Source organism: Filicampus tigris, chromosome 13 (genome assembly GCF_054856515.1).
Source record: "Filicampus tigris isolate MCC_2025a chromosome 13, RoL_Ftig_1.0, whole genome shotgun sequence".
Taxonomy (NCBI): Eukaryota; Metazoa; Chordata; class Actinopteri; order Syngnathiformes; family Syngnathidae; genus Filicampus; species Filicampus tigris.
This window is the reverse complement of record NC_141229.1, coordinates 15,315,137-15,340,390: the sequence shown is the minus strand read 5'-3', so window position 1 is coordinate 15,340,390 and position 25,254 is coordinate 15,315,137. Positions and strand designations below refer to the sequence as shown.

The following is a 25,254-nucleotide window of genomic DNA, read 5'->3' as shown; positions in this document are numbered from 1 at the left end:
TGTGGATGATCATTTCTCCAACTCAGTCATTGCCATTTCACATTCAGGTACACTTTTCTTAAATGTTTTAAACTGATATGGTATTCAGTTAAAATATTTCAATAACCCACAGGTATAAGTACAATATTAGAGTATTCATTCAAGTATATAAACGACTGACTTTTATGTTTTAGGGAGGATACTAGAAAATGATAATTGAATAAATATCTATCCATCCATTATCGATACCGCTTCTCCTCACAAGGGTCGCGGGGCGTGCTGGAGCCTATCCCAGCTGTCTTCGGGCAGTAGGCGGGGGACACGCCGAATTGGTTGCCAGCCAATCACAGGGCACACAGAGACAAACATCCGCACTCACAATCACACCTAGGGGCAATTTAGAGAGTCCAATCGACTTACCATGCATGTTTTTGGAATATGGGAGAAAACTGGAGTACCTGGAGAAAACCCACGCAGGCACGGGGAGAACATGCAAACTCCACACAGGGAGGCCGGGGCCGGGATCGAACCCATGTCCACTGAACTGTGAGGTGGACGTGCTAACCAGTCAACCACCGTGCCGCCCCTTGAATAAATATCCATCCATCCATCCATTATCGATACCGCTTATCCTCACAAGGGTCGCGGGGCGTGCTGGAGCCTATCCCAGCTGTCTTCGGGCAGTAGGCGGGGGACACCCTGAATTGGTTGCCAGCCCATCGCAGGGCACACAGAGACAAACATCCGCACTCGCAATCACACCTAGGGGCAATTTAGAGAGTCTAATCAACTTACCATGCATGTTTTTGGAATGTGGGAGGAAACCAGAGTACCCGGAGAAAATCCACGCACTCACGAGGAGAACATGCAAACTCCACACAGGGAGGCCGGATCGAACCCACGACCTCTGAACTATGAGGCGGACGTGCTAACCAGTCGACCACCAGCCTTGAATAAATATATGTTTCCATATTTTATCCATATATTTTATGGGAATAATTTGCCTTAATAGCTTGGTGAACTTGTGGTTGGCACAGCTGTCTCGCACAGTGGCAGACCTAGCTTGAATGCAACCGTGTGCAAGACCCAAATTTTGCCCTTCAAAGCTATGAAATGCTTGCCTAATAAATGCAATATAGGATAATTGAGACTAACATATTTTCAGCGAATGTCTGTCCAGTACTTGTTGACATTATTAGTATTTATTAGATTCAGTTGTGGCAACACGGTGGTCCACTGGTTAGCACAACTGCCTCACAGTGCAGCGGTCGTGGGTTTGAGTCCGGCCTCGGCCTTCCTGTGTGGAATTCACATGTTCTCCCCCGTGCCCGCGTGGGTTTTCTCCAGGTACTCTGGTTTCCTCCCACATTCCAAAAACATAGATGGTAGGTTGATTGGACACTCTAAATTGCCCCTAGGTGTGATTGTGAGTGCGGATGTTTGTTTGTCTCTGTGTGCCCTGTGATGGGCTGGCAACCAATTCAGGGTGTACCCCGCCCACTGCCCGAAGACAGCTGGGATAGGCTCCAGCACGCCCGCGACGCTTGTGAAGATAAGTAGATTGGAGAATGGATGGATGGAGATTCAGTTGCTCTGAGAAGTCTGACAGGTAATGCCAAGTGAATCCCAAGGTTCAAATGTATTATTTACTGACTCTTCTTGGATTCATGCACCTTTTTGCCATAAGCCAAACACCAGAACTGTTGCCTTATGAACAGAGAGATTTAGACAACTTCTGAGCAAATTTTACATTCCACCAAACAACGTTAGGCGTACACATTAAAGAACTGAGACAGTTATTTGGAGAAAATATTTGATACTTTATTTTAAGCAAACACAAGTCAGCACACACCAGATACTTCGTAATTGAAGTTGTGTAACCTTGTGCATAATAGTTATTTAAACCATGCTAGCCCTCATTAAGCAACAACTGCTGTACACATAATAGAATATAAATATGGTGGGATTGATAAAGCATTTTTTCCCTTTAACTATGCTTCTTTGTCCACTTTCTCTGTTCACAACTGAAACAGGCTGATTTGTCTCAATGGTGACTTTGTTTCCAGACACGCTTTCAAATTCCTACAAAACATGTGGTTCAATAAACTGATTCACCACAGGGCTTCAAATATATTATGGAGTCAACACCATGATCGATTCTGGTTTAGGAAAATATTTGTATCGATCTAGGGTCAATGGGTGTCTATATATGCAAACTGCTCAAGTCAAATACATAACATCCATATTAGCTGAACTCTCCTAAATCTTTACACAAATTGAATGGAAAAGAGTGTTTTGTCAATGAGCAAATGTTTATGCTTTACAACAACAAAGGTGTGAAACTGTCTTACGCGTAATCTTCATGAATACACTTACTGTGTAAAACCAATTATGTGGCACTACTTGTACAACATGAAGCTACGGTAAAAATATTTAGATTTTGTTTGTAACATTTTAAAACATATCCTTGACCCATGTCCTTATCAGACAAAAATCTTGGTGTCCTTATCAATATTTCTGAGCACAACATCTTTTGTCCTTTTTCATGCTATTTCCAGCTAGAAGATACTAATCCAACAAGTATGTATTCATTTTAACTCAACATTTTTGGGTAGGAATATTTTTGGCATTGTATGTGACAGCGCTTACAAAAACACTGCTTGCTGGAACAATTTTGGTTGACAATCTGCCTTGAGTAGTCAGTGTTATTTAAATCAATAATGAGTTTAAAATGTAAACTAGTATCTTTAGATGTTATTGTGGAATATTTAATGGATAAGAAGGGAAATAAAAACATCAGGGATTAGTTTTGATATACAAAATGGCTACTGTTTATCTGAATGGATGCTATTAATTGAAATAGGGAAACATTGATTGAATGTTTTACTACAAAGCTAAAGAGCTCAGATTTTTTTCTGCCCAGTGTAGATGGAACACTGTTTTCAGGTCACGTATCCTTCAATTGCCTGTGTTCTCCAAAGCCACTGGCCGATACAGAAAATGAGTCAGCGCTTGTTGGAGTCCTGAGCTCTGCCACTCATAAAGAATACAAAAAGCCAGAGTGATAAAAGGCTGTCACAGCAGTCGTCATCAGCCCAGTCCAGTCCAGCTCTGCTCAAGTGTAACAATCGGACTAATTTTACCGCTTTCTTCTGCCACTACAGTTTAATATAGCATGGATCTTGTAGGTGGAAGTCTACCCAAACATTTTTTTTTTCATGAATATGTTCTATGCAGGCCCACTAGTTGAAACAAGGCATTCTGATTAATATGGAACATGGATTAAGCAGCAGGGGGCGGCCCTTTTGTCAATTCTGTCGACTGAAAATGCAATCACAGTTGCTCAGGGCTCAGGCAATGACCAATCATAGCTCTGTGAAGCTTTTGTCAAGCTGGGGCATGATTGGTCGTTATCTGAACCCTGAGCAACCGTGATGTCATTTTCAGTCACAGAAGTGACAAAATGGCAGCCCCCGGAGCTGGCTAAAAAAGTGTGGATTTTGCTGCTTAACTAATATTCCACAAACACAATATTAATCAGAATGCCATGTTTCATCTAGTGGGCCTGCAAAGAACATCTACTTAAAAATATGTTTGAGTTGACTACCCTTTTAATGACTATATTAATGTGAAAACCTGCTATCATCGTAGTATAATGGCCAGCAGTGGACATGATGCATATTAGTTTTGTAATGAAATAGGGTCAATATTTTTTCCAACATAAAAAATGGGATAAGGATATGGACAAAAAAACTGTGTTGTTGCACACAATGTAATCTCTACAGAATTAAGATTGAAGCTACTGAACAACTTCTTTCACTCTCATTGAACATTAACAGCTCAATGACAAAATGTATAATATAAACACATACAGTAGATAAGTGCTATGAAACAATTACGGCTATTATTATTAGTCGAACATGAACAGTGAATCACACAAAAATACACATTTCACCAATAGTACCACCCGGTAATTTTAAAAATGCACAGCACTTTGCAAAGGTCTTAGTTGGCTCCATGTTTTGATAAACAATTTCAGCATAGTGAAGCAGTAAATAGGAGGGATACAGATTTTATGAATTGCTGAAACAAGGGAGTGACCTGGTGCCCCTATATATAAATTAGGGTCCATTCCATATAGGTATTTTGTTTTTCTACATTGTTTGGACTGTAATAATTACGGCAATTGAAGCATTACATAATCAGCAAATATAATTGTGGGCTTTAAGACTTTTGCACAGTACTGTAGCTAGCGTTCACAATCGTCATAACTCATTTCGGGCTCCAATAATATTAAATGTATTTACACATTAAATATTTAAGCATTACTCAGTCTGATCTTGCAACTATATTTTTCCGTTTATTGTACACACACACGCACACACGTTACAAAATTTGACAAAAAGTATAATGCCACATATATGAGGTATGCTATTAATGTAAGATAGAGGTTCTGTCCAGCTCATCAATAAGTAAAATGTTATTTTCAATATCCTGTAGTACATGCGGGGGTTGGAGAATCAGCCCTCCGGTATGCCAGTGAATTGCCAAATTTCTTGATTTTTTTTTTTGCTATATTATAAATTATTATTAGAAATTCTACCTCATAAAAACAAATGTTCAACTTTAAATAACCTTTTGTAAATGATGACCATGGCTTCATCTTGTAAGATGACCCTTGCCACACTCAGATGTTGGCTAATCAAGAGAATTTTTTTTTTTAGAGAACCAATGCAATGAGGGCTAGTGTAAATGAATGATCATATTTATTAAACTTTCAACTATTCTATCTACAGTAAGACAGTAAGTCCAAAAACTGAACTGAAAGAAGCACAATAGGCCCCCAAAACATTACTAAATACGGCAATTGTAGTTTCCACTGGGTTTATAATACACCATATTTGTATGTATTACAGCCTACAGATAAATACTAATTATGAATTGAAAATAGTTATGAGAAGCCCTTACGCCTTGATGACATATGATCATCACAGAATCTTGCGCTGTACCCACAGCATGTTATTTTCCAATGTTATTACAGGAAAGCAAACATCTGAGGCTCGTTGTACTTACGAGTATTTATCACAATGTGCATTTGTCTCAACATTGCATGCCTAGAGGTTACATTTGTGTATTGTTTTTCGACAGAATGTGACCCCATTGCACACGAAGTGTTTCCCCCCATGTTTTGGGGCTTTGAGTTGTTATTGCTTAAGGAATCTCCTCTAGTTTCTCTCTCTCTACAAAGGCCACTTCTCTGTAGATGTATCCAAGACTCTTTTAAAATTCATTATTCAAACAAAGCACACTGGTTCAAGTCCTCTTTTTTTACCCAGAATGCTGAGATATCCATCACCCTCAAAGATAAATAAAGACAGCTCATTCAGGATGTGGAATGTAAAGAATCAGAATCTATTAAAATCATGAATGGGACAAGGAAATGTGACCAAACGTGACACCAAACTTCAGCAGTGAGCGATCCCTTGGAAGCTGCTATGGCGTCATTTTAGCTCATTTTTAGAAATTGCTCCTAACTCAGCCAGGTGCAGTCTGGATTCCCTGAGGGGGGAAACAAGCTCACCAGACATATACTGTATTCCCCGCAGGACGGCAGAACCTTCTACCTTGATGAGGTGTAAAAAGTACCAGAACAATAGAAATGTACTGGCAGTCCATTGTGTAACAAAACTACACTTGAATGATAAATTATTAACCCTCACTCATAAGAAAGTTGGATTACAGAATGTTAGGACAAAACTACATCTAGAAGCACAAAGGAATATTTAGACACAGTGGGAACGACCCACATACCGTATGTGCGGTCAAATCACGATCCAGGAAAAGACCGAGAAGAAAGCGGGAGAGTGGATGAAACGGTCTCCGGCTCTGCTTATTGACGTCTGTCCAAGGGGTTGCTTTATCAGCAGTCCGTCTGCTGCCGGGACCGTTTGGCCCTTATCTCTTCCTCCCCCATGGTACAGTGGTTGTTAAGCACGGCAGATCCGCTCAACTCTCCCTGCAGTCGCTCCACTCTGGGATCTCTTCTCAGGCTGGCCAAGTTGTTCCTAAATCCCCGGAGTCCCGCAAGCTTTGCTTCATTGGCAGCTCCGCGGCAAGGGAGACGTAAGCGATGCATTCTGACAAGCAGATTTGCTTAAAAGGGCCCGCTTATTTGTGAGAATACCAAGTCTTTAGTATACAGAGAAGACAGTCACACTTCTATGATGTTGACAGATGGCATCCTATTGTTGTTCTTGGAGAACTGTGGGAGAAAGAAAGATGACATGATTGAAGATCCTGGAGAGCTCTCAGGAATAAAACAATGATCATGAGGATGCCTCTGTGCTCTATTTATGTTAAACAATGAAGGGCTATTTGTTTTGCTTGAGTTAGGCTTTTCTCTTACGCATACTGTACATTGGCAAAATGGCAACAGCACTAGTGTTTGTATTGATTACAAGAGCCTAAGTGTGTTTGCTACTTGATGCTGAATGGTGCAGTCATGCACAAATGAAGCCACATTGAAGCCATATTTCAATTTAGCCTAAAGCTGATGTTCAGATGACACTGTGGGTGTTTGTCAATGTCAAGTATTCCTTGGTCCTTCAAAAGATGCTTGATTCCCTCTTAGCATTGAAGAACAGAAATGGGATAAGTTCTTGAATATATTATTGAAATCGCTTACTTCAATGCTTCGACTTCAAATAATGTAGAAATAGTATAATCAAGGGGATTACTTAATTTGCCTTAATAAAAGCATACAATACTGTATCCCAAAATATAGCAAGATAATAACCCTATTGTGATTATTAATGTGATTATTAAGGTCAGAGGTACTGTTTATGTTGATGCTTGATAATTATTGTTTGTTGGTTTCTTAGTGACTTAGCTTGTGAATTTTAGGGTTAGTAAGAGGATTACAAAATAACTTGGTGGCACATTTATCAGGAAGAACCAATTACATGGTAGTAAGCATTTGGATAAAGGTGACAATTATGTCACTTTTTACACTCTGCTGGGGCATGTCTTCCGGTTCCAGAGAAGAGCTGCTCTGATTGCAGCGTATCAAAGACACGTATCAGTCGAGCCGTTAATAACAATTTTTTTGTGTAGGGTCAACTATTGACTCAACTCCTCTTGGCCTCCTGTCTCGTCAATCACATCTCCACAATCTGATCTTCAAAACAGTAACAACAATAGACAAACACAGTCATCTTAATATAATACCACATGTTCACTTCATGTTTTCATTAGATACACCATGCAAATATTCACAATTCTTAGTTCAAAGCTTAGTAGAGATGAAATTCAGGAAACTGCCCTCAAGTGGTTTACTACTTAGCTCGACAACAGAGAGTAATTTGTTTGTTTGAATGATGTTTCATCAAACATATCTAGAAGTCACTTTGGGGTACCCCGGGGATCAATCTTGAGCCCTTTATTGTTTTTAATCTACATGAATGACTTCTCAATGTCTTGCAATAATCTTCCTTTATTATTTGCTGATGATACCAGTTTTTTAGCTGTCGGTGATGACATTTAATCTCTTACTGAATTTGTAAATAGCGAATTATCAAATGTATCTAATTGGTTTCAGATTAATAAATTAATTCATGTAAAATAATATAACTACATGATATTTTGTGGTAAGAATAAATGTCACTTAAAAAAAGAAAACAAATTTTAATGAACGTAACCGAAATTTCTCGAGCACCATAATTTGGAGGTTTGGTAAATTTGGATGACTGTCTCACCTGGAATAGTCATGCTTAATTTAGTAACAAGAATATCAATGAAAATGCTTGGTATTCTGAAAATGATTCATCCACTGGTCCATCTGTCTGCTCATGTAACCTTGTGTTATAGTTATTGGTTTTTCTTTAATCTCCATTCATGAATTATTGTAATATTGTTTGGGCCTCAGCCTATCCAACATATCTGACCAAAGTGCTGTTAATCCAGAAGAGATTTTTGATTGTGATTTCTTTGTCAGCACATGTGATTCTTCTTCACCTCTTCTTAGGAAATATTTAATGTTACCCTTACATAAGATCAATAATACCATTCCTGCTTGTTTATACAATATGCAAGCGATTCCTGTCACTTTTCAAAGTTTCTTTGCCTTTTTGTCTGACTTTCATAAGTATCCAATTCAGCATGGTCGCAATTTTCATTTACCTTTTTTTCGGATATCTTAATATCGGTTTAATATTTCTTTCAGAGACCAAACTTCGGAATGACTTGGATACATCTTTGACATCTATATCCTGCTATACAGCCTTAAAAAGTCACTGAAAATACAATTAACCTTATTTTAAGATTTCTTATTCATTTTATTTTTGCCTTTCACTGACATTTTAATGACATCTCAATTTTGCATGTATTTACTTGTTATAACTGGCTATTTTGTTTACATGTTTGTTTTATTTTGTCTTCTCACTTATATTGTTCACCCAGAAATGTTTCATTGTATTATTCTTTGAAGGGGAGTGGAATTATGGACAAGCCCATCCGGCTTCGTTCCCTCCTTGCACTGTTATTAAATTGTGCTAAACAAACACACAAACAAACAAACAAACAAACAAATAAACAAACACTCCCTGATGTGAACCATGCCTTGCACAAAGGAGCTCTCAGGAGAAATATAATTAAAAAATGTCTACTTGCACGAAGCTTGAAAGGGTTACAAAAGTATCTCTAAAAGCTCCTATGTTCATCAGTCTATCGTTAAGACAGATTTTCAATAAATAGAGAAGATTTCGCATTGTTACTGCTCTCCCTACAAATGGAGGTCCTGTCGAGATGACTGCAAGAGCACAGCGGAGACGATTAATGAGGTGAAGAACAACCCTAGAGTGTCTGCTAAAGACTCTAAACATCTCTGGCACATTGTAGCATCTTTGTTCACAAATTTATCATAAGTAAATCCATAGAAAAGAATGGATGTCACAGGAGGACACCAGTGACATCGCTGTTCCCCCGCCCCCCCCAAAAAACACGTTCCATGGTGCTGCTTTGAAACTATTCCGCGTAGGGATGAAACCAATGTTGAATCATTTAGAAGGAACACACAATGCCATGTGTGGAAAAACCTCCTAGTATGGAGGAGGAGGCACCATGGTTTGGGGCTGATTGCACCCTCACGACCTGGACGAATTGCTTTTACCGACGAAAAAATGAATTCCGAAGTTGGTCAATTTATTTCCCTGGAGAACATAAGACTAATTGTCTGCTGATTAAAGCTTAATAGGGGAAGAATGATGCAACAGGACAACAACCCAAAACCCAAAAGTAAATCAACGATAGAATGACTTTAACAGTACACAATAGGCCTTCTATGGTGGCTCAGACAGAAATCTGACCTTAACCCAATTCAAATCCCCAAAAATGCTTTAAAACAGTTTGTCTGTGGTTGTGACTTCGATGAAGATCAAATCACACTTTATGTCTAATTGATACAGAAGTCTGGGAACTCCAAAGGGATCACATACTTTTTCTTGCAATTGTACAATGCAATTGCATTTTTCCCTCACTTACAATGCCCTGTTTGGGACCGCTTCTCGCTCGCTATGCATCATTACCTCAAACATAAAGCATGCATAATGGAGAGTATTATGCAGGTGGCAGAGAATATCCAGGATAGACATTTGGATGGAATCCTAAAAACTGGCAGCAATGACATAGCAACTTTTTGTCTGACATTGAGAAACACTGTATGAGTGCACATGAATGTCAAATGGAAAAGGTCTTGTAGCGGGCGGCACATTCACCTGCCCGGCGCTGTTGAGGGGAGGGGGAGGCACCTCGGGGAAGGAGGGTGTGGGTGGGTTATACCTTACTGCGCAACAGACCCCCTGTCGGGTGTTCAGGAGTGCTGCACTCTGATGAGTTTTTGGCTTTGTCCTTGTTGTTGTTGGGCTCATTGTCTTTGATGATGTCATACTGGCGACAGAAGAGAGCGATCACACCTGGGAAGAAGAGCATCAAAACTTTATACCATACATTTGATCAGCCTTGGAGCGGCAGCAACTGTGTGGGGGCTGATAATAAAACTTCATAGATCATATCAGAGAACAAAAGGTGCAGCTTATTCAAAACAGTGTTACACCGCCAGTTAGGGTTGCATAGCATATCAAAAAATAATCATCATAAATTTTACTTACAAATTCTAATTTATTACAATTAATTAGCATGAAAAAAAATATTTCTTTCATTAAGTTATAAAAATATGATTTCCTTTTAGATACATGTTAAATATCGTAATAATAATATCGCAATAATTCGACACACATATCTCATATCACATGTTTTTCCAATATCGCACAGCCCTACTGGCGGTTTTCAAAATGTGGCTCTTGCCTCTCTTTGGCGCACTAGATGACTTCAGGGAAGGTGTGATAGCTTGGGAAGTAAAACAAAAAAAACATTTAGCTAATGTTAGATACTTCTAGAAAATCAGATAACGAGTATTTGAGGACTGATTTAAGTTATTTACACCATGTTGGTATAGGGCTGTTCAAAGAGGTCAATGCAACTACGAAAAAGTCAAGATTGAAAAAAAACACCTTTTTAAACATAACGTGCTTAGTAGGTGCCCTGCGACTGGCTGGCGACCAGTTCGGGGTGTAGTCTGCCTTCGCCCATTGACGGCTGGGATAGGCTCCAGCAACTCCCCGCGACCCTATATAGGATAAGCGGTTTGGAAGATGATGACGTGCTTAGTAGGGCTGGGTAAAATGGCTGAAAAACCTATCCTCCATTATTCCGCAATAAATGTATTGCTTTGTCATTTTCTTGTGCCATCTTGGTGCCAAGGAACTACTGCATGTTGATGTGAGTTTAGTTGCTTCATTCAGACATTATTAGTGCTTTGTTGCCATATTGTGGCATCTATAGGCTATTATTAACCTTTTTAGGGGGGGACCAGTTAGGAATTTGTTTCTATATGCCACAATTCTTGGATCTTATCACCCACTAATAGCAAGGGTTCACTATAACAGATTAACAACAAAGTACAAAAATAAGATTTTGCTGATGTCTTCCTGATGCTGCTGACAGGCCAACGAGCGAGCATGGTATCTGAAAATGGTAGTGATACAGTATGTTGTGATGTAAAAAAAAAAAAAAAGAAAAAGAAAACAAAGTCAGAATTTCTTTTTTTTATGACCTTCCAACACCCACACACAATTCCTGAGAGAACCCCTATATTTCGATAGTATTTTACATAATCCTCACCTGCCCACATGATAAGCACCACCACAATGATGATGAGCTCCCCCGCCCTCAACTGGTTGGTCTGGCCCACTTCCTCCATCGTTACTTCGTCTGTGAGAGGGCAACATAATTGTCAGTGGATTACTCATATGATTTGAACTGTACTTAATACTAAGCAGTCTGTAGTGTTTCCATTTTTGTGATAATTGCTGGTGTGTTGCACTGATCTTGGAGGCCAGTAGCTTGCCCATAAGTCTTTGGAACAGATGATAGTCTGAATCCTGCCAAGTGCCAAGGTGCCCTTGAGCACTAAACCCCCACTTTTCTGGCATTACTGAACGTTGTCGAAGTCACAGGCTTGAAATAAAATTCACCGCAGTGTAGAGCGCTGCCCTCACATCCTTGATTAGATGCACTGGGTGACATTTTGAGGCCCCAGCGTGGCAAACATGCACCCCATGCTCCAGTAGCTTTCAGAAACAAGCTATTCTGCTGATCGATTGGCCTCTGTTGCCCAGTATTAACTAATCAAAGCACAAAAGCCCAAGGGGTGCTGGGGCTCTTGATTCTTTCAACTTTACTGGCCGAAATGGTCGGCTGTTACCCTTTTAAAACACAACAACCAAAGGCCATGCCTGTTCTCCTGCAGCAGTGCCTGCTTGGCTCTTCTGCAATTGACCCTTAATATGCGTTGTTCCATTTTTGGTTTTCTTCCAGGTGATGTGCAGGGGTGTGTCAGGTGTAGGTGACTTACGGTGACACGTCATCATTCCGCGTCCTGTTTCATTGACCAGGAGGATGTAAGATTATTCTGCCTCAGTGGCCTGTCTAATTCAGCTCCTTGTGTTGTTTGTTACTTTATCAGTTTTTGTGTATTTGTACTTTTTGACGTGTGTTTAAAAATACAAGCCTGTGCTTTTACCTAAATACGAATGTATACATCTTACCCATTACTTATGGGAAAAATATCAATAATAATGACTGCAAAGTAAATATTTTATGAAAAATTAAGTTCATCCTCAGAATAGATATTTTCCCTTATTTCTTAGGTAACACGGTAGTTGAATGGTTATCGTGTCTGCCTCACGTTTCTGAAGTTTTGGGTCCTACCTCCCTGCACGGAGTTTTCATGTTCTCCTCAAGCTTACATGGGATTTGTCTGGGTACTTTGGCTTCCTCCCACATTACAAAAACATACATCTTAGGTTAACTGAAGACTATATTTGACAATAGATGTGAATATGAATGCTTGTTTGGTGTTCTGCCATTAGCTGGTGAGCAGTCTCGGGTGTACTCAGCCTCTCTGAAAATTGATTGATGTATCTGAATGAACTGGAAGGTTAACCAGTGTTCGACTCTAGATGTTCCACTCTATATCTAAGATCACATTTTGTATTTTGGTGAGGGAAAAAAAATATTCCTTTTGTTGTCATGTTCTTGTGAGGTTGCAACCTTTGACTTTTTGCCCTTTTTTGCTGGCTGCTCACTCTCTGCAGAGGTTGTTCATGTTTTGTTTTCTGTAACTCCCTCTAACCTATTATGGTCCCCTCAAGCTGAAACTGAAGAAAAATGTGAGCACATATTCAGGTTATTGGTACTACTGAAACTGCAGTGTGGGTTTGAAGATTTGAGGAGAAGAATAGCCTTTCTTCTCTGATGTCATATTGTCCACAAAATATAAAAAGAACTAATGAAGGCTCTCCTACACTTTTATGAGAAAATTGCAATATTTCCCCAGCAGACATTTCCTCTCTTTGACTGATTTACTAATTACTTCAATCAGTTCACTTATTCAATGTAACAATGCTTCTACAGACCCCAATTCCAATGAAATTGGGATGTATAAAATGTAAATAAAACAAAATACCATCATTTGCAAATCCTTTTCAACCTATATTGAATTGAATACATTACAATGACAAGTTATTTCATGTTTAAAATGATGAAGGTTATTGTTGTTACGTGTGTGTGTGTGTGGTTTTTTTTTTTTTTTACAAATACAATATTCTCTCATTTTGAATTTGATGGCTGCAACATGGTCCAAACAAGGATAACACGAGCGCAACAAAAGATTGGGAAAGTTGAGGAATGCTCATCAAACACCTGTTTCAAACATCACGCAGGTGACCAGGTTGAATGGAAACAGGTGAGTGTCATGACTGGGTATAAAAAGAGCTTTTACAAAAGGCTCAGTCGTTCACAAGCAAGGATGGGGTGAGATTTGCCAAAACAGTCGAAAGGTTTACGGACGTTTCTCATCGGACAATTGCAAAGAATTTAGACATTTCATCATCTGTGGTTGAAAATCTCTGCATATAAGCGTCAAGGGCAAAAACCAACATTAAATGCCCATGACCTATGAATTCTCTGTAGTACCCCATTAAAAACCGACATCATTGTGTAAAGGATAATACCACGTGGGCTCAGGAACATTTCAGAAAAACATTGTTGGTTAAGGCAGCTTATCGCTACATTTACACATGTAAATTAAAACTCTACCATGCACGAAAAAAAAACATATACTGGATAAACAACACCCAGAAAAACGCTGGCTTCTCTGAGCCCAAGCTCATCTGAAATGGACTGACGTAAAGTGGAAAAGTGCGCTGTGGTCTGACGAGTCCAGGACCACGACAAGACTGTTAACGAGTTGTACACATCAGATTCTAAATGAGTGAATGTTTGCAAAAATAGCAATGAAATTCATTAGTTTGAAGATAAAATATCTTGTCTTTGTAGTGTATTCAATTGAATCTATACTGAAAAGGATTTGCAAATCATTGTATTCTGTTTTTATTTAGGTTTTACACAACATCCCACCTTCATTGGAACGGGGGTTTGTAATCTTTCAGTTGATGGGTGATTTGCTAAGACAGTAATAATGCACTGTCAAACTGGAACATCAATCCAAAGCTTCTGTGAAGGTTACAAGCAGAAAAGAAAGTGATCTGTAGTACCAACAACTACAGTACCTACCTACTAGGTTGGAACATATGCAAAACATGAGAAATGATTCTATTATCTCCGTACAATGACAATGTGATACACATCCAGTACATTCATTTCTTTCTTCAAAAAGCTAATAAGTATTTAAGAGGCTTGATGAGCTTATTTTCAAGGTACATAGTACATTATTTTGCGCATGCTGTCAAGATGTCTGTTAAGAGTCTTGTTTATTTGGGGGGGAAAGTGATCAATGTCAAATAAATGAGAGTAGGGCAATACAGTAAATTAAACTTGACAGAAAGTAAGAAGAAAAAACCCTGTTTCAAAACCGGTCCAGCTATTGATTTAAAAAAATGTGTTTCCCTTGCAACAACAACCCTTAGACAACACTTCCAGAGTTAATGACTCAGGAGTGGTAAGAGTGTATGTTCAATCGTCGGTATTCCATTTGGATTCCACACTATCCTGTCACTGTGAAAGAAGTTCAAACTCTCTTTGGCTCCAATTTCAGGGTAGAGTCCTGCAGAGTGTCACACATGAGATGAGGATGAGGAGGAATACTACAGATAAGGCTTCAGCCAAGAGCGCTTTGATTTACCATGCCTTGCAGCTGCAGCTTCCTCTGCACGGCAACTGATAAATGCTCCCCCCTCACGCTCATTTTGGTTTACTGTGCAGTGGTGCCGCTTGCAAGCAAGGTGGCCTGCAGAGGCACGTCAATACACAATGAAGAATACACCCCCTTGGCTGTGGAGAGCACTCTGTTGTGAAATTTCATTTCACGCTTTGTGTGCATATTGATTTTTATTGGTGTTTAGACAAAATCAGTCATGATATTATCAAGAGGCCAACTTCTTTCTGCACCTTCTGGCTCAAGAACAAACAGCAAAAAGCGATGCAAGCATTTTTGTATTGAGTCATGTTATCTGTGCCACTTTACCTTTATTCTTAGAAGCCTGAGTCTCGGCCTCCTTCGGTGTTCGGAAGCGTAAAGGTTCGCTTTGCGGGCTCGTCCCAAACATGCTGATGGACTGCACATGCACGATGTAGTCTGTCTCCTCCTCTAAGTCCCATAATGCACAGGAGCGGGTGGTGGTGTTGACTTCCTGGATGAATCGTAGCATACGCACGTCTTTCTTCTGTTGGCGTACAGAACAGGAGAGTTGTGGAAGAATGTTATACACTAGAAGAACACACATCTCCAAGACTAAATTAGACGACACTTAAACACATAAAGGGATTTCTCAAAAAGATGATAATTGCAACTTCTGAACAACTACTAAGCTAAGTCCCCCAGTGCTTCAGGGAGGTTTTTGTTGATTTGACTTTTGAGCATCTATGTCACTGTTACTGCGGCCAACTGAGGCACACCGGCACTGAGTCTGTTAGTCAAGTTACGCAATTGAGTACGTAATGTATGTTCGATGTAGGTAAACTCATTACACGCTGATGAGTTATTGTCTGAGAGCATTCAAACACGACCTCGACTCCTTTGCTCGTTCCCACAGTGAATCTTAGAGGCTAACGGAAGGGAATTACACAGCAAAGAGAATCCGGCGTTGCAGCAACCAATGAAACGCAATCTCGTCTGCATATTGTCTTGTTGAGTAGTTTAGTCTATACATGTTTGTACAGTAGCTATTTAAACAAAATACTAAGTGTGCAGCATTTGTAGCATCTGTATGTCAATCACCTGCTGTGTGATGGCAAAGCCAATGACAGGGTCTCCCTCGGGGATGTCCCATGTCACCAGAGCAGAATTAGCTTTCACCGCTTTGATGGTAACATTGACAGGGGGGGACAGAGTATCTGAAAGAGACAGATGAAAGTGTTTCTTTGAAACTTCTGAAAGGTAAAGTCAAAGCAAAGTCGGGCACTGCCTCATCTCTGCTTTACAACGGACCACAAATGTAATAGTAAGCAACGTGCGGAAAACGGATGGGCGGATGGTGTGCATTGATTTTTTTTTAAATGCGTCATCTGAATTTAAAAATAGATGCAAGCTTGCACCTGATGTACGCTAAGTATGTAGATCTGAAAGGAATTGACGACGTTAATCCAGATTTTTGAAATGTGTAATTTTCAAAGCAGACACAAAAACAAATCAACATGAAACATATTACAGAAAAAAACATTTCAATGAACTTATATATAATGAGCAGGGAATATGAAAAAAAATCATTAACGAAAATGGGGAGGGGCTATAAAAAGAAGCACTAACAACAGCAAAAACACAGATTTGCAATAAAACACCATAAATCGGCAAAGTAATGACTTTTTTCTTTCACTTAACACAACGTGACATGTTTCTGGAACATCTAATGATATCCAATATTGTATCAGCCTTTTACAGATAAGAATGCTCCGTTTTAATATGACAATGTTTTTTCTTTAGAATGTGGTGGTTGTATATAGAGCTGTTAAACATTTAGATCTACTGGCCTAGAATAATAAAATAATTGGACTTTTTTTTTTTCATCCTACCGCATGCATACGACATAAATTGCCTGACATCTGTTGAGTGGATTACCGTGACAACAACATTCATGGTCTATTTCTTACCGCATGTCATCATACACTGCATAAGCACAATGAAATAACACAACTGTGTTCCCATTAACCTTGGCTGTACATCGTGTATTATGGTAATTTACGAATGCACGTTTGAAACACCAAAACATAAATTGTGACAATGGTAGCCATTACACCTGAGAACATAATAACATTGCTATGATATAATGTTTGACATTGTAAACAATATGGCGTGTTGATTTTAGGAAGGGCATGAGAAGGGCTTTAATAAAGACGCTAATGTGGCCTTAGAAAATAGATAAAAAATTGATTTTAAATTTCATTTTAACAGAAGAGTTTCTGTTATAATGTTTGCAGCCTTAAAAAAGAAAGAAGAATCTTGGTACAAGTCCGTGCCATTCTGATGTCTTGGCTGCATAAGCTTTTGGCTTGATATCTACCACCGAAAAATGTGGCAAAATTGTCCATAGAGCTGAAAATGTATGTTATTTGTGTGTGAACTGGATCAGTTCGGCTCCAAAAGTGCACTCTTGATTTTCATGGGGATGCATTGCGTGCCTCAGGGTGCAACTGAATTCTAATAACATTCAGAGGTGCTGAATGTCTGTGTGACACTCAAGCAGCTCAGACAATAAAAACTCAATACCACATTATTCCGTTTTCTGACTTTTTGTGCATATCGAGAGCCTTCGAAAGATGTATGAAAAATTACCCGTGATATTTCAATTTGATCCGTAAAATGTTGCAATGTGTTTTATTTAATGTTTTTAAACGTTCCATCTTGGCTACAGCAGCCCAATTTTTGAAAGAATATGTAACAAATTGTGACACTGTTGCAGCAATGCATTCTAAATGATGCACCCACCTTATAATCATCATGTGGCAGTATACTTGTGAATGACTGTGGCTTTCAGGTTTGATAGATAATTGGACTCAAGGCCTGAGTAAGATGAATAGGAACAAGGAGAAGTGGTCACTTTCAATGATGCCACTCAGCTAACTTTATTAGGATATAAACAGCCAGCTTAGCGCAGAAATGAGCTATTGTACAGTAGGCCTACAGGTTAACAAATTGCATTGCTGCTAATTAATGGGCAGGTTGCTTTAGCTCGTGAACTCGCGCACTGTTTATTCAGACTCATGCCAGCAAATCCCCGACATGTTTCAGTGCTACTTGTTTCCACAGTTCCTGTGGTTGAAGCTGTGACGAATAGCCTGGATAAGAGAGGATGACAGGAAGGGGGCTAGCTACATCTCTTTACTGTGGGCAACTCTCATGTTTAAAGTTACTTTGCTTTTGCTTACTCTCGACTATTTATATGTCATCTCCTCTGAAGTCCCAGAGATGGAAGGGGCCTGAGGGGACTTAAGAAGTCATAAATCAAACTCATTATTCAGCTCTTTCATTCTGTCTATATTGTGCTCTCATCTCAAAACACACACAGCGAGTTAACCTTTGAGTCCTCTCAGGGACTGCGACTCCAACAGGGACCTTATGTAATATTAAAGGCCAACTCTGTAGATGTAGTATTGCAGCCTGCAGATTCTTTTTTTTATTCTCTGCCCGCTGGTCCTTCTTCCCAAACCAAAGCACATATATGCCCAACTCCCAGAGAAGATTGCCGCTAGAAGCCTTAATAACAATGCTGTCTGCTGCAATGTCTCACCTAAAAGTTTTACTGTAACAATAGCTTGGTCTATTATTCACTGTTTTAAAAAACTTTTTCAGGTAAAGGGCCCTTATGTTGGACTAGCTACGGTAATAAAAAAGAAAGGGGGCCCCAGACCACTTCAACTATATATAACACATTACAAATATACAGTAGTCTTAGATCATTCAAAATCCAACTTTATGTCCGCTATATTTTTGGGTGTTTGGTCGTCAAAAATATTCCTTCCATCGCCTCTTTTGTTTAATTGAGTTTGTCATGAGTCAATTGTACATCTGCAGTCGACTGTGTAGATCATTTCCAGCATAAAATCTTCATAAGCAACACAAATGTTTGTCTTTGCAGGAAACAAATATTGTTGACAAATGACCTATCACATTCATTTAGACACCTATAGAACATTTAGAGTGTGCGCGGGGGTTGCGGGTGGGGGGCGGTCGGCAACAACCAGTGAAAACTTGCAAAAGGATGCCAGAGTCAAGATTCAAACCCAGAATCTCAGAACTGAGGCAGATGTGTTAATCACTTGTTCTACTGTATGCTGTGGAAACATTCGTGTAAATTGAATAAAATTAGCTAATGGGCTGGACTAAGCATGGACAGAAGTGGATTTTAGTCCGGCCCACTAATCGGCCCTCATGCGTGTGACGTGCTCCCGAGGTGGCCGAATTTCATCTCAGCCTACTCGGTGAAAGGCTTCGTTTTAGGCTTCTTTCTACTCCGGCGTTGGCGCGAACGACAACTGCCGCATTGATTCAAATGACCGACGCATTGTGCTGTTGGCGACAGGTCTGCAACACATGCCATGCACCCATCAGGAATTGTTGCTGCTCTGATCGGTCCATTATGTCACATGTTGCGATGACATACAGCTTCCCACACGGAGGAGAGAATGCACCACGCAGCTCGTTGCTGCTGTAAAGTCAACTAGTTGTTATATATATATATATATATATATATATATATATATATATATATATATATATATATATATATATTTATTTATTTATATATACATTTGTGATATTTAATAGCAGACCACCAGTGGTCTGCTATCACGACAACTGTCGCATTGCGGGGGGTGATAGTTTTTATACATAAGGGTGGGGAGTCGCGGCCGGAAGGATACCCAGGTCAAGGGTGGAGGGTTGCGGCCGGACCGGCAAAAAAGGGTCAAGTGCCCAGCTCTGCCCTTGACTTGCTGCTAGTCAATAGCAGTCAATAGTCATATTATATCCATTATATCTTAAAACACATTTTATCTTTGTGGCTACCAAAGGGTAGAACCTACAGAAAGCTTCACTGTTGATGCATTATGATGGATTGAATTAATCAATAGTAAATACCAATTTATCAGCATCGAGAGTCAATCAGTTCTTATACATATTAATTATTTTATGCTGCAGCAAGGATTCCCCTCCGAGATGGTTTAAGTATTTAATCTAGCATCTAATGCCTGGCTTTAAAACAAATACACTGTTGCTCATAAAGTTGGAGTAGAACGTCTGTCTTGTCATTTATAGCACCAAGTAAATGTTGAGATGCATGAATTCATCAGGTCATCAATGTACTGAAGTTATTTTAGAATTCAATTGTTGAGCATGGATAGCAGGAAATGGGGGGAGCTTTTAAGACATGATCACTAGCAAGAATCATCTCATATGTGATCTCCTCACTGGCCAAAACCTGGATTTTTTTTTTCAATCTAACAGAATGGCACCAGCCAACCATTTTACAACTCAACGACTCCACTCCTTAGGGCTTTAGTTACACTTCTTGTCTCCGTGGCAACGGCCGTGGAGGAGGTCTTGCGGTATTGCGCGCCGCGAAATTTAAAGCCCTGCCAGCGCCTGTATTCAGCCCATTGGCACATTCTGTTTTGACGTTGCCTGAACCCACCACCACCATCGTTGCCACTGTCACAGTTGGCTGCCCACCTTAATCACACAGTGACTTTTGAAATGACTTTTCCACTTTACTCGCCCAGCGATCCACACTCTCACCCAAAGTAACCTTGCTGGGTGACTTCAATATTTACATTGAAATCAATGATCTGCCAGTTGCCAGAGACTAAAGAAAAACAAAAAACATCATGCTTGGACATCTTTGGTTTTTTTCAGTATGCTGATTTTAAGACACATACCAAAGTTCAGACATTGGATTTAATCTTCTGTTCCTGTCTCACCCCCTCCAACTGATCTGTTGCTCAACTCAATATTACCGACCCCTTCCTCCTCACAATCCACGTTGCTCTCAGCCTGTCTGCCATCGAGTCTCCACCCATTCAACCCGCCTGTCTTAGCACCATTGGGGGCAGATTCAGCAGTTCTGCTGCCCACCTCTAGAAAGTGCAGGGGAAAAAAATGCTTAATGAAGGGTGATTTTGGGGGGTTATGTAAACAGGTGCATTTTAATTAGGAGAAATTACTCTAATTCATCAAAATTGTAACAAGATATTCAAATATATATGTCGTAGCTTTTATAACCAATTGCATAAAGTTTTGTAAATGTTCAGGCACCACCTGTGACATGACATGCCTTCCACTCAATTTTTGGGCCATGTTTGAATCTTTCCATTTGTTGTTGATTTAATACAAGATTTTCTTGAAAACATACACTGCATACACATTTGGGGACTGTGCTCAAGCATATTGTAGCACACAAAGGTTTATTTAAAGTTTTGTTTTCAAACTTTTTCAAACTTGATTGCTCAAGCAAACAGATGTGGAAGGTTGAAAGCCGATCTACTAACCAGGCACACTCAGGATTGCATCGCACAAAAATGCTGCACAGTAATGTTCCCCGCCTGTACTCCCCTCCACTCCACTTCCACGTGCTAGTCGGTGTGTCGTGTATTTATGTGTGACTATTTGCTGATTTTTTTCCCAAAATCTATACTGTATCGTCAGGGGTTGTTTTTTCCCCCTCTCCTTTCCTTATGTTTTTTTTCTTTTCATCTGCGAACTCAGGGTGCTGTAAAAGGTGATCCGGCGTACTTACATTCTATAACCCCCTGTTGGCTATTTATTTTCTAAGTCTCTTGGATGGATTGGTCTGTTCCATTTCGTTGCGCCCTGTGGTACAATGACAAGAAACCTATTCTGATTCTGCTTGAACCCGAGTCAATTCAGCTCACTGCTGCAATTCGTACTAGCCTCTCCCAGAGCAGTTTTTTATGGGCGGATCGAATTCCCACTCACTCAGACGAGTTACATCAAACAAAACGTGGCTTTTATGCAGTTGGTGCCTTGTCCAAAATTAGCAGAGCAACATTATTTCTTCTCTGTAACTCAGTAATAAGTTTTTGTTTGTTCCACTAACACTTTCGATTCAATTACTTCATTTTAAGCTTATGGTGGTCTTCCCAATTTTCCGCGGTGAAAAACCGCACTAATGCAAAACAACCCTCTTTTAGGTACAGTAGTCACCACCAGTTTTACACAGTGTGTGCAATCTGTTAGACTGATTGAACACAACATTTGCTGACTGCTGTTTGGGATCTTTGTAAAAGATCACGAATAGTAGTAAATCAAGTCCAATATGTCCACCATCAGCGCATGCAATCTGTTAGGGTGAACACGCAATTTAGTGATTTTAGTCAAACAGGCCCTAAGTACAGAACACACCATTAAGGCCTAGATAGACCAATCCGACATTGGCAAACTGACCGACCGACGCTTAATCAATCAAACGGTGCAATCAGATACCCCGACGCTTACTGCCGTCCGATTGGTGTATCTAGGCCTTTAAAGTACCTACCCTTTTCCACACTGTTTGTGCCATCTCCTTACAAGATGGATGATGTTTCTAAGACCTCTAAAGATGTAAAGTAATTTACATACTGTAAGTCTGACAAAAATGTCTGAAATCTACAGTATGTGCTATTTCAGCATCGCTGACTGTGCCATGAAGGTATCAAACTAGACTGAAGATATTTCCAGCCATGGTTGTGGGCCATAGATTGCTCAAATCACAGTCAGCTCTGAATCAATGAGTTCTGCAGACAACACCGACCTGCTGCATTCAGCAAGATGAACATACGCCTCTGCAGTCTAACTGCTATGAGAATCAGGGGATGGCAGGTTAAAAGCAGGCAAAGAATGCATTTCTGAGGTTTTATACAAGTCTGGATTGCATCCTACCTCTTCCAAGCTCACCTGGCAAAGCAGTATGTTTTTTTCTTTTTTTGTTTAATTACTGCAGAAGGAGTTTGTTTCATGCTCGATAATTTAGTACATTACCAAGGGAAAGTGAGTATGACTTGAAACGTGTACAATCCCCCTTCATTAAAATAATTAATACACATTTGCTGTCATTCACTACCACAATGAATTTGAAATAAAATGACCAAGTTGTAATATAACTGTAAACTCATTTAAAAAGTATCACGGGAATGTGTCACTTGCAATTTTCGCTCATTTTATGCAGAATAAATCGGGTTCCAAGCACTCAAAAGCAATCGCACAATTGACACAAGAAGGTTAATTAGCCAGGTGGATTCAGTTTGCCTATTATTTAAAGAAAAATGAAGAATATAAAAGTCGTTGGCATCAGCTGTTCAGAGGGCATTGGGCCACTGTTTGACTGAAGCTCCCTATTTGAAGTTCAATGAGATCTCAAAGCAAATGAATGAGGTTATTAGGCTCAATGTAAATCATACATCGTAAACAGTGACAGCAATATATATACACAGCCGGAGGCTGTCTGCCAGGTAGGCTGCACTGCTTGCAGAGTGCGCGCAGTGGACGTGCGGGCATGTGCACTGTAGTATCGATACCATGACATATCAGTATCGTATTCAGATATGGCGTGTAAGTATCGATACTTTTCAAAGTAGTTGATACTTTTGACAATACCAATATACATATACCCCCACCTATAGCCTGCCTCAGAACCACATGGAAACTCCTATCGGGCATCATATCAGCCAAAATCCGGAGGCATATGGATCAATACATGAGCACAATACCGAGAACAGTCAGGCATTGGTAATAACACCAGGGTTGCCAAACACCAACTACTGTTTGACAGGGCATTTCGTCCTGTGTACTGCCTGGATTGACTACAAGAATGACTTCGGCTCAATTCAAATACTGAATACTGGAGTGCTTTGAACTGTATAAAATTCACAGGATTCTAAGAACCTTCATCAAGAACTCAAAGAGGCTGTGGACTACAACTCTGGAGGCCAACTCTCAGCCAGTTGCATAGGTGAATATCTAATATGGCATATTCCAAGGAGATGCTCTGTCCCTGCTGCTGTTCTGCATAGGTCTGAACCTACTCAGTCAGATCATAACCAAGAGTGGCTTCGGGTACCGGTTCAGAAGTGGAACGGTCACGTCCTCTACGTGGATGACATCAAGCTGTATGCCAAGAACGAGCATGAAATCGACTCCCCTGATTCACCTGACAAGGATATAAACTCTTTGCTTGGCAGTCTCAAGTGCCTCATCCGTGGACATCTTTCTGGATTTCTTGGGCAGTTCTCCCTTCAACTTCACACCTCTGCCTTCCTCTGTTAGGAAGCTAACTTCTCTCTGGGTCGCCCTTACTTTTGCTTCTCTTCCACGCAGGTGGCCCATGTTCCTGGTTGTTGATCTCATAGCCAAGCATCTCTAGGTTAACTAATATCGCTGCACAGATCAACTGATTGGTCTCTGTGATGTTCTCAGTGGGGATACTTAGTAGTACTACGTTGACGTCATCTAGTAGGGATTCAGGTGGTACACCTTTATTTAGCCTTGGCAAGCAGGAAATGAGGAGTTGAGTTCTCTCAAGAACTTCATGAACTTCTCACTCCGGTCAATCACTCTTGTGTTGAGCTATTCTGCTTGGTACCCACTCTTGATTTTTGGGGGTGATGGTGAAACCACCCCCCAATGACATTGTGTTCTAGCTCCCCCTTGCCATAGCATCTCTGTACCTTGTAACTTTGTACAATTTACCTCATCTGGTGCACAAAGATCTCCAACTGTGATAGCAACTTCCTATTGCTGATTTTTGAACACTGAGCCCATAGTGGTTTCTTGCTTTGTATGGATGTTGGATTCTGAAGTATCCATGCCTCCCACATTCTCTGCATGTATCCCCACTCATGGGGGTTACTACCATAGCAGCACTTCGTCAGTACCTTGTTTTCCGACCTGCTCCATGAATGCCTTGCTCTTGTTCCAGTAGGCCATTTCTCCCCATAGTGTCCTGGTTCCCAAACACCTGATGTGGACCTTGTTGACCCGGGCAATGTCTGAGCTGGTATGACTCTCTCATTATTTGTATCACTCAGCATATAGCATGAAGAATCTTGCCTAAGGACCTTGTTACAGTTCGCCCTAACCGGGATTTGAACCCCGGTCCCCTGTGTCCTAGTTAGCCATCCAACTGCTATAATAACAATTTCAGTCTAAACGCCCATGAGTGATGAGTGAATACCGTGGGAAACGACGTGAAAGACTGGAGGCGCTGATGTGATGTGTGGAAGCTAGAGTTGGTCATTTTTGTTGTTGTCTTTGTAGCAGGTGCTTGCTGATGCCGACTGAGAAAGAGAAGCAGTGAAAATTGTACATTTACAGATGTCAAGCTGCCTGACTGGCATTAAGCGTTGTGTGTTTCCTCCATTGAAAATTCCGCGACCAGGGTCATCTGGTGCTGCAGCTCCTGAAGAAGCATGGCCCAGGTACATGTCCAAGGTATCCTGTCTTTCGCATCTTTTACCATGGTTTTCACTCATTACTCGTGGGCATTTAGGCTCCTTCTGAGGAAATATGGTCGGCAATGCATTTGGTTTTAACCATAGTTTATAGCCAGACACACCAGTGAGCTCTCTCATGAGATGAGAGTACAGCCGCGGGTCTTTGGGCAGGCGCACTCTTCAAACCGCATCCTCCCACTGTTTTCTTAACTTTCTTTCTTT

The 25,254-nt window shown here is 40.3% G+C and overlaps 1 protein-coding gene across 2 annotated transcripts in view; it reads right to left on the bottom strand.

Moving 5' to 3' along the window:
- Positions 1–1,564: 1,564 nt before the first annotated feature.
- Positions 1,565–25,254, bottom strand: part of fndc5a (fibronectin type III domain containing 5a) — a 40,694-nt gene continuing 17,004 nt past the window's right edge. Inside the window, exons 2-6 of one of the 2 annotated variants that reach the window (XR_015089388.1) lie at positions 15,833–15,948; positions 15,080–15,278; positions 11,215–11,304; positions 9,750–9,947; positions 1,565–6,241 (exon numbers count right to left, since the gene is read on the bottom strand). Coding sequence is in view for 1 of the 2 variants with exons in the window: in XM_086050122.1 (XP_085906248.1) it covers positions 6,191–6,241; positions 9,814–9,947; positions 11,215–11,304; positions 15,080–15,278; positions 15,833–15,948 (590 nt within the window). In the remaining variant the exon portion in view is untranslated. The remainder of the gene's footprint in view (positions 6,242–9,749; positions 9,948–11,214; positions 11,305–15,079; positions 15,279–15,832; positions 15,949–25,254) is intronic. The other variant, XM_086050122.1, reaches the window with a different exon arrangement.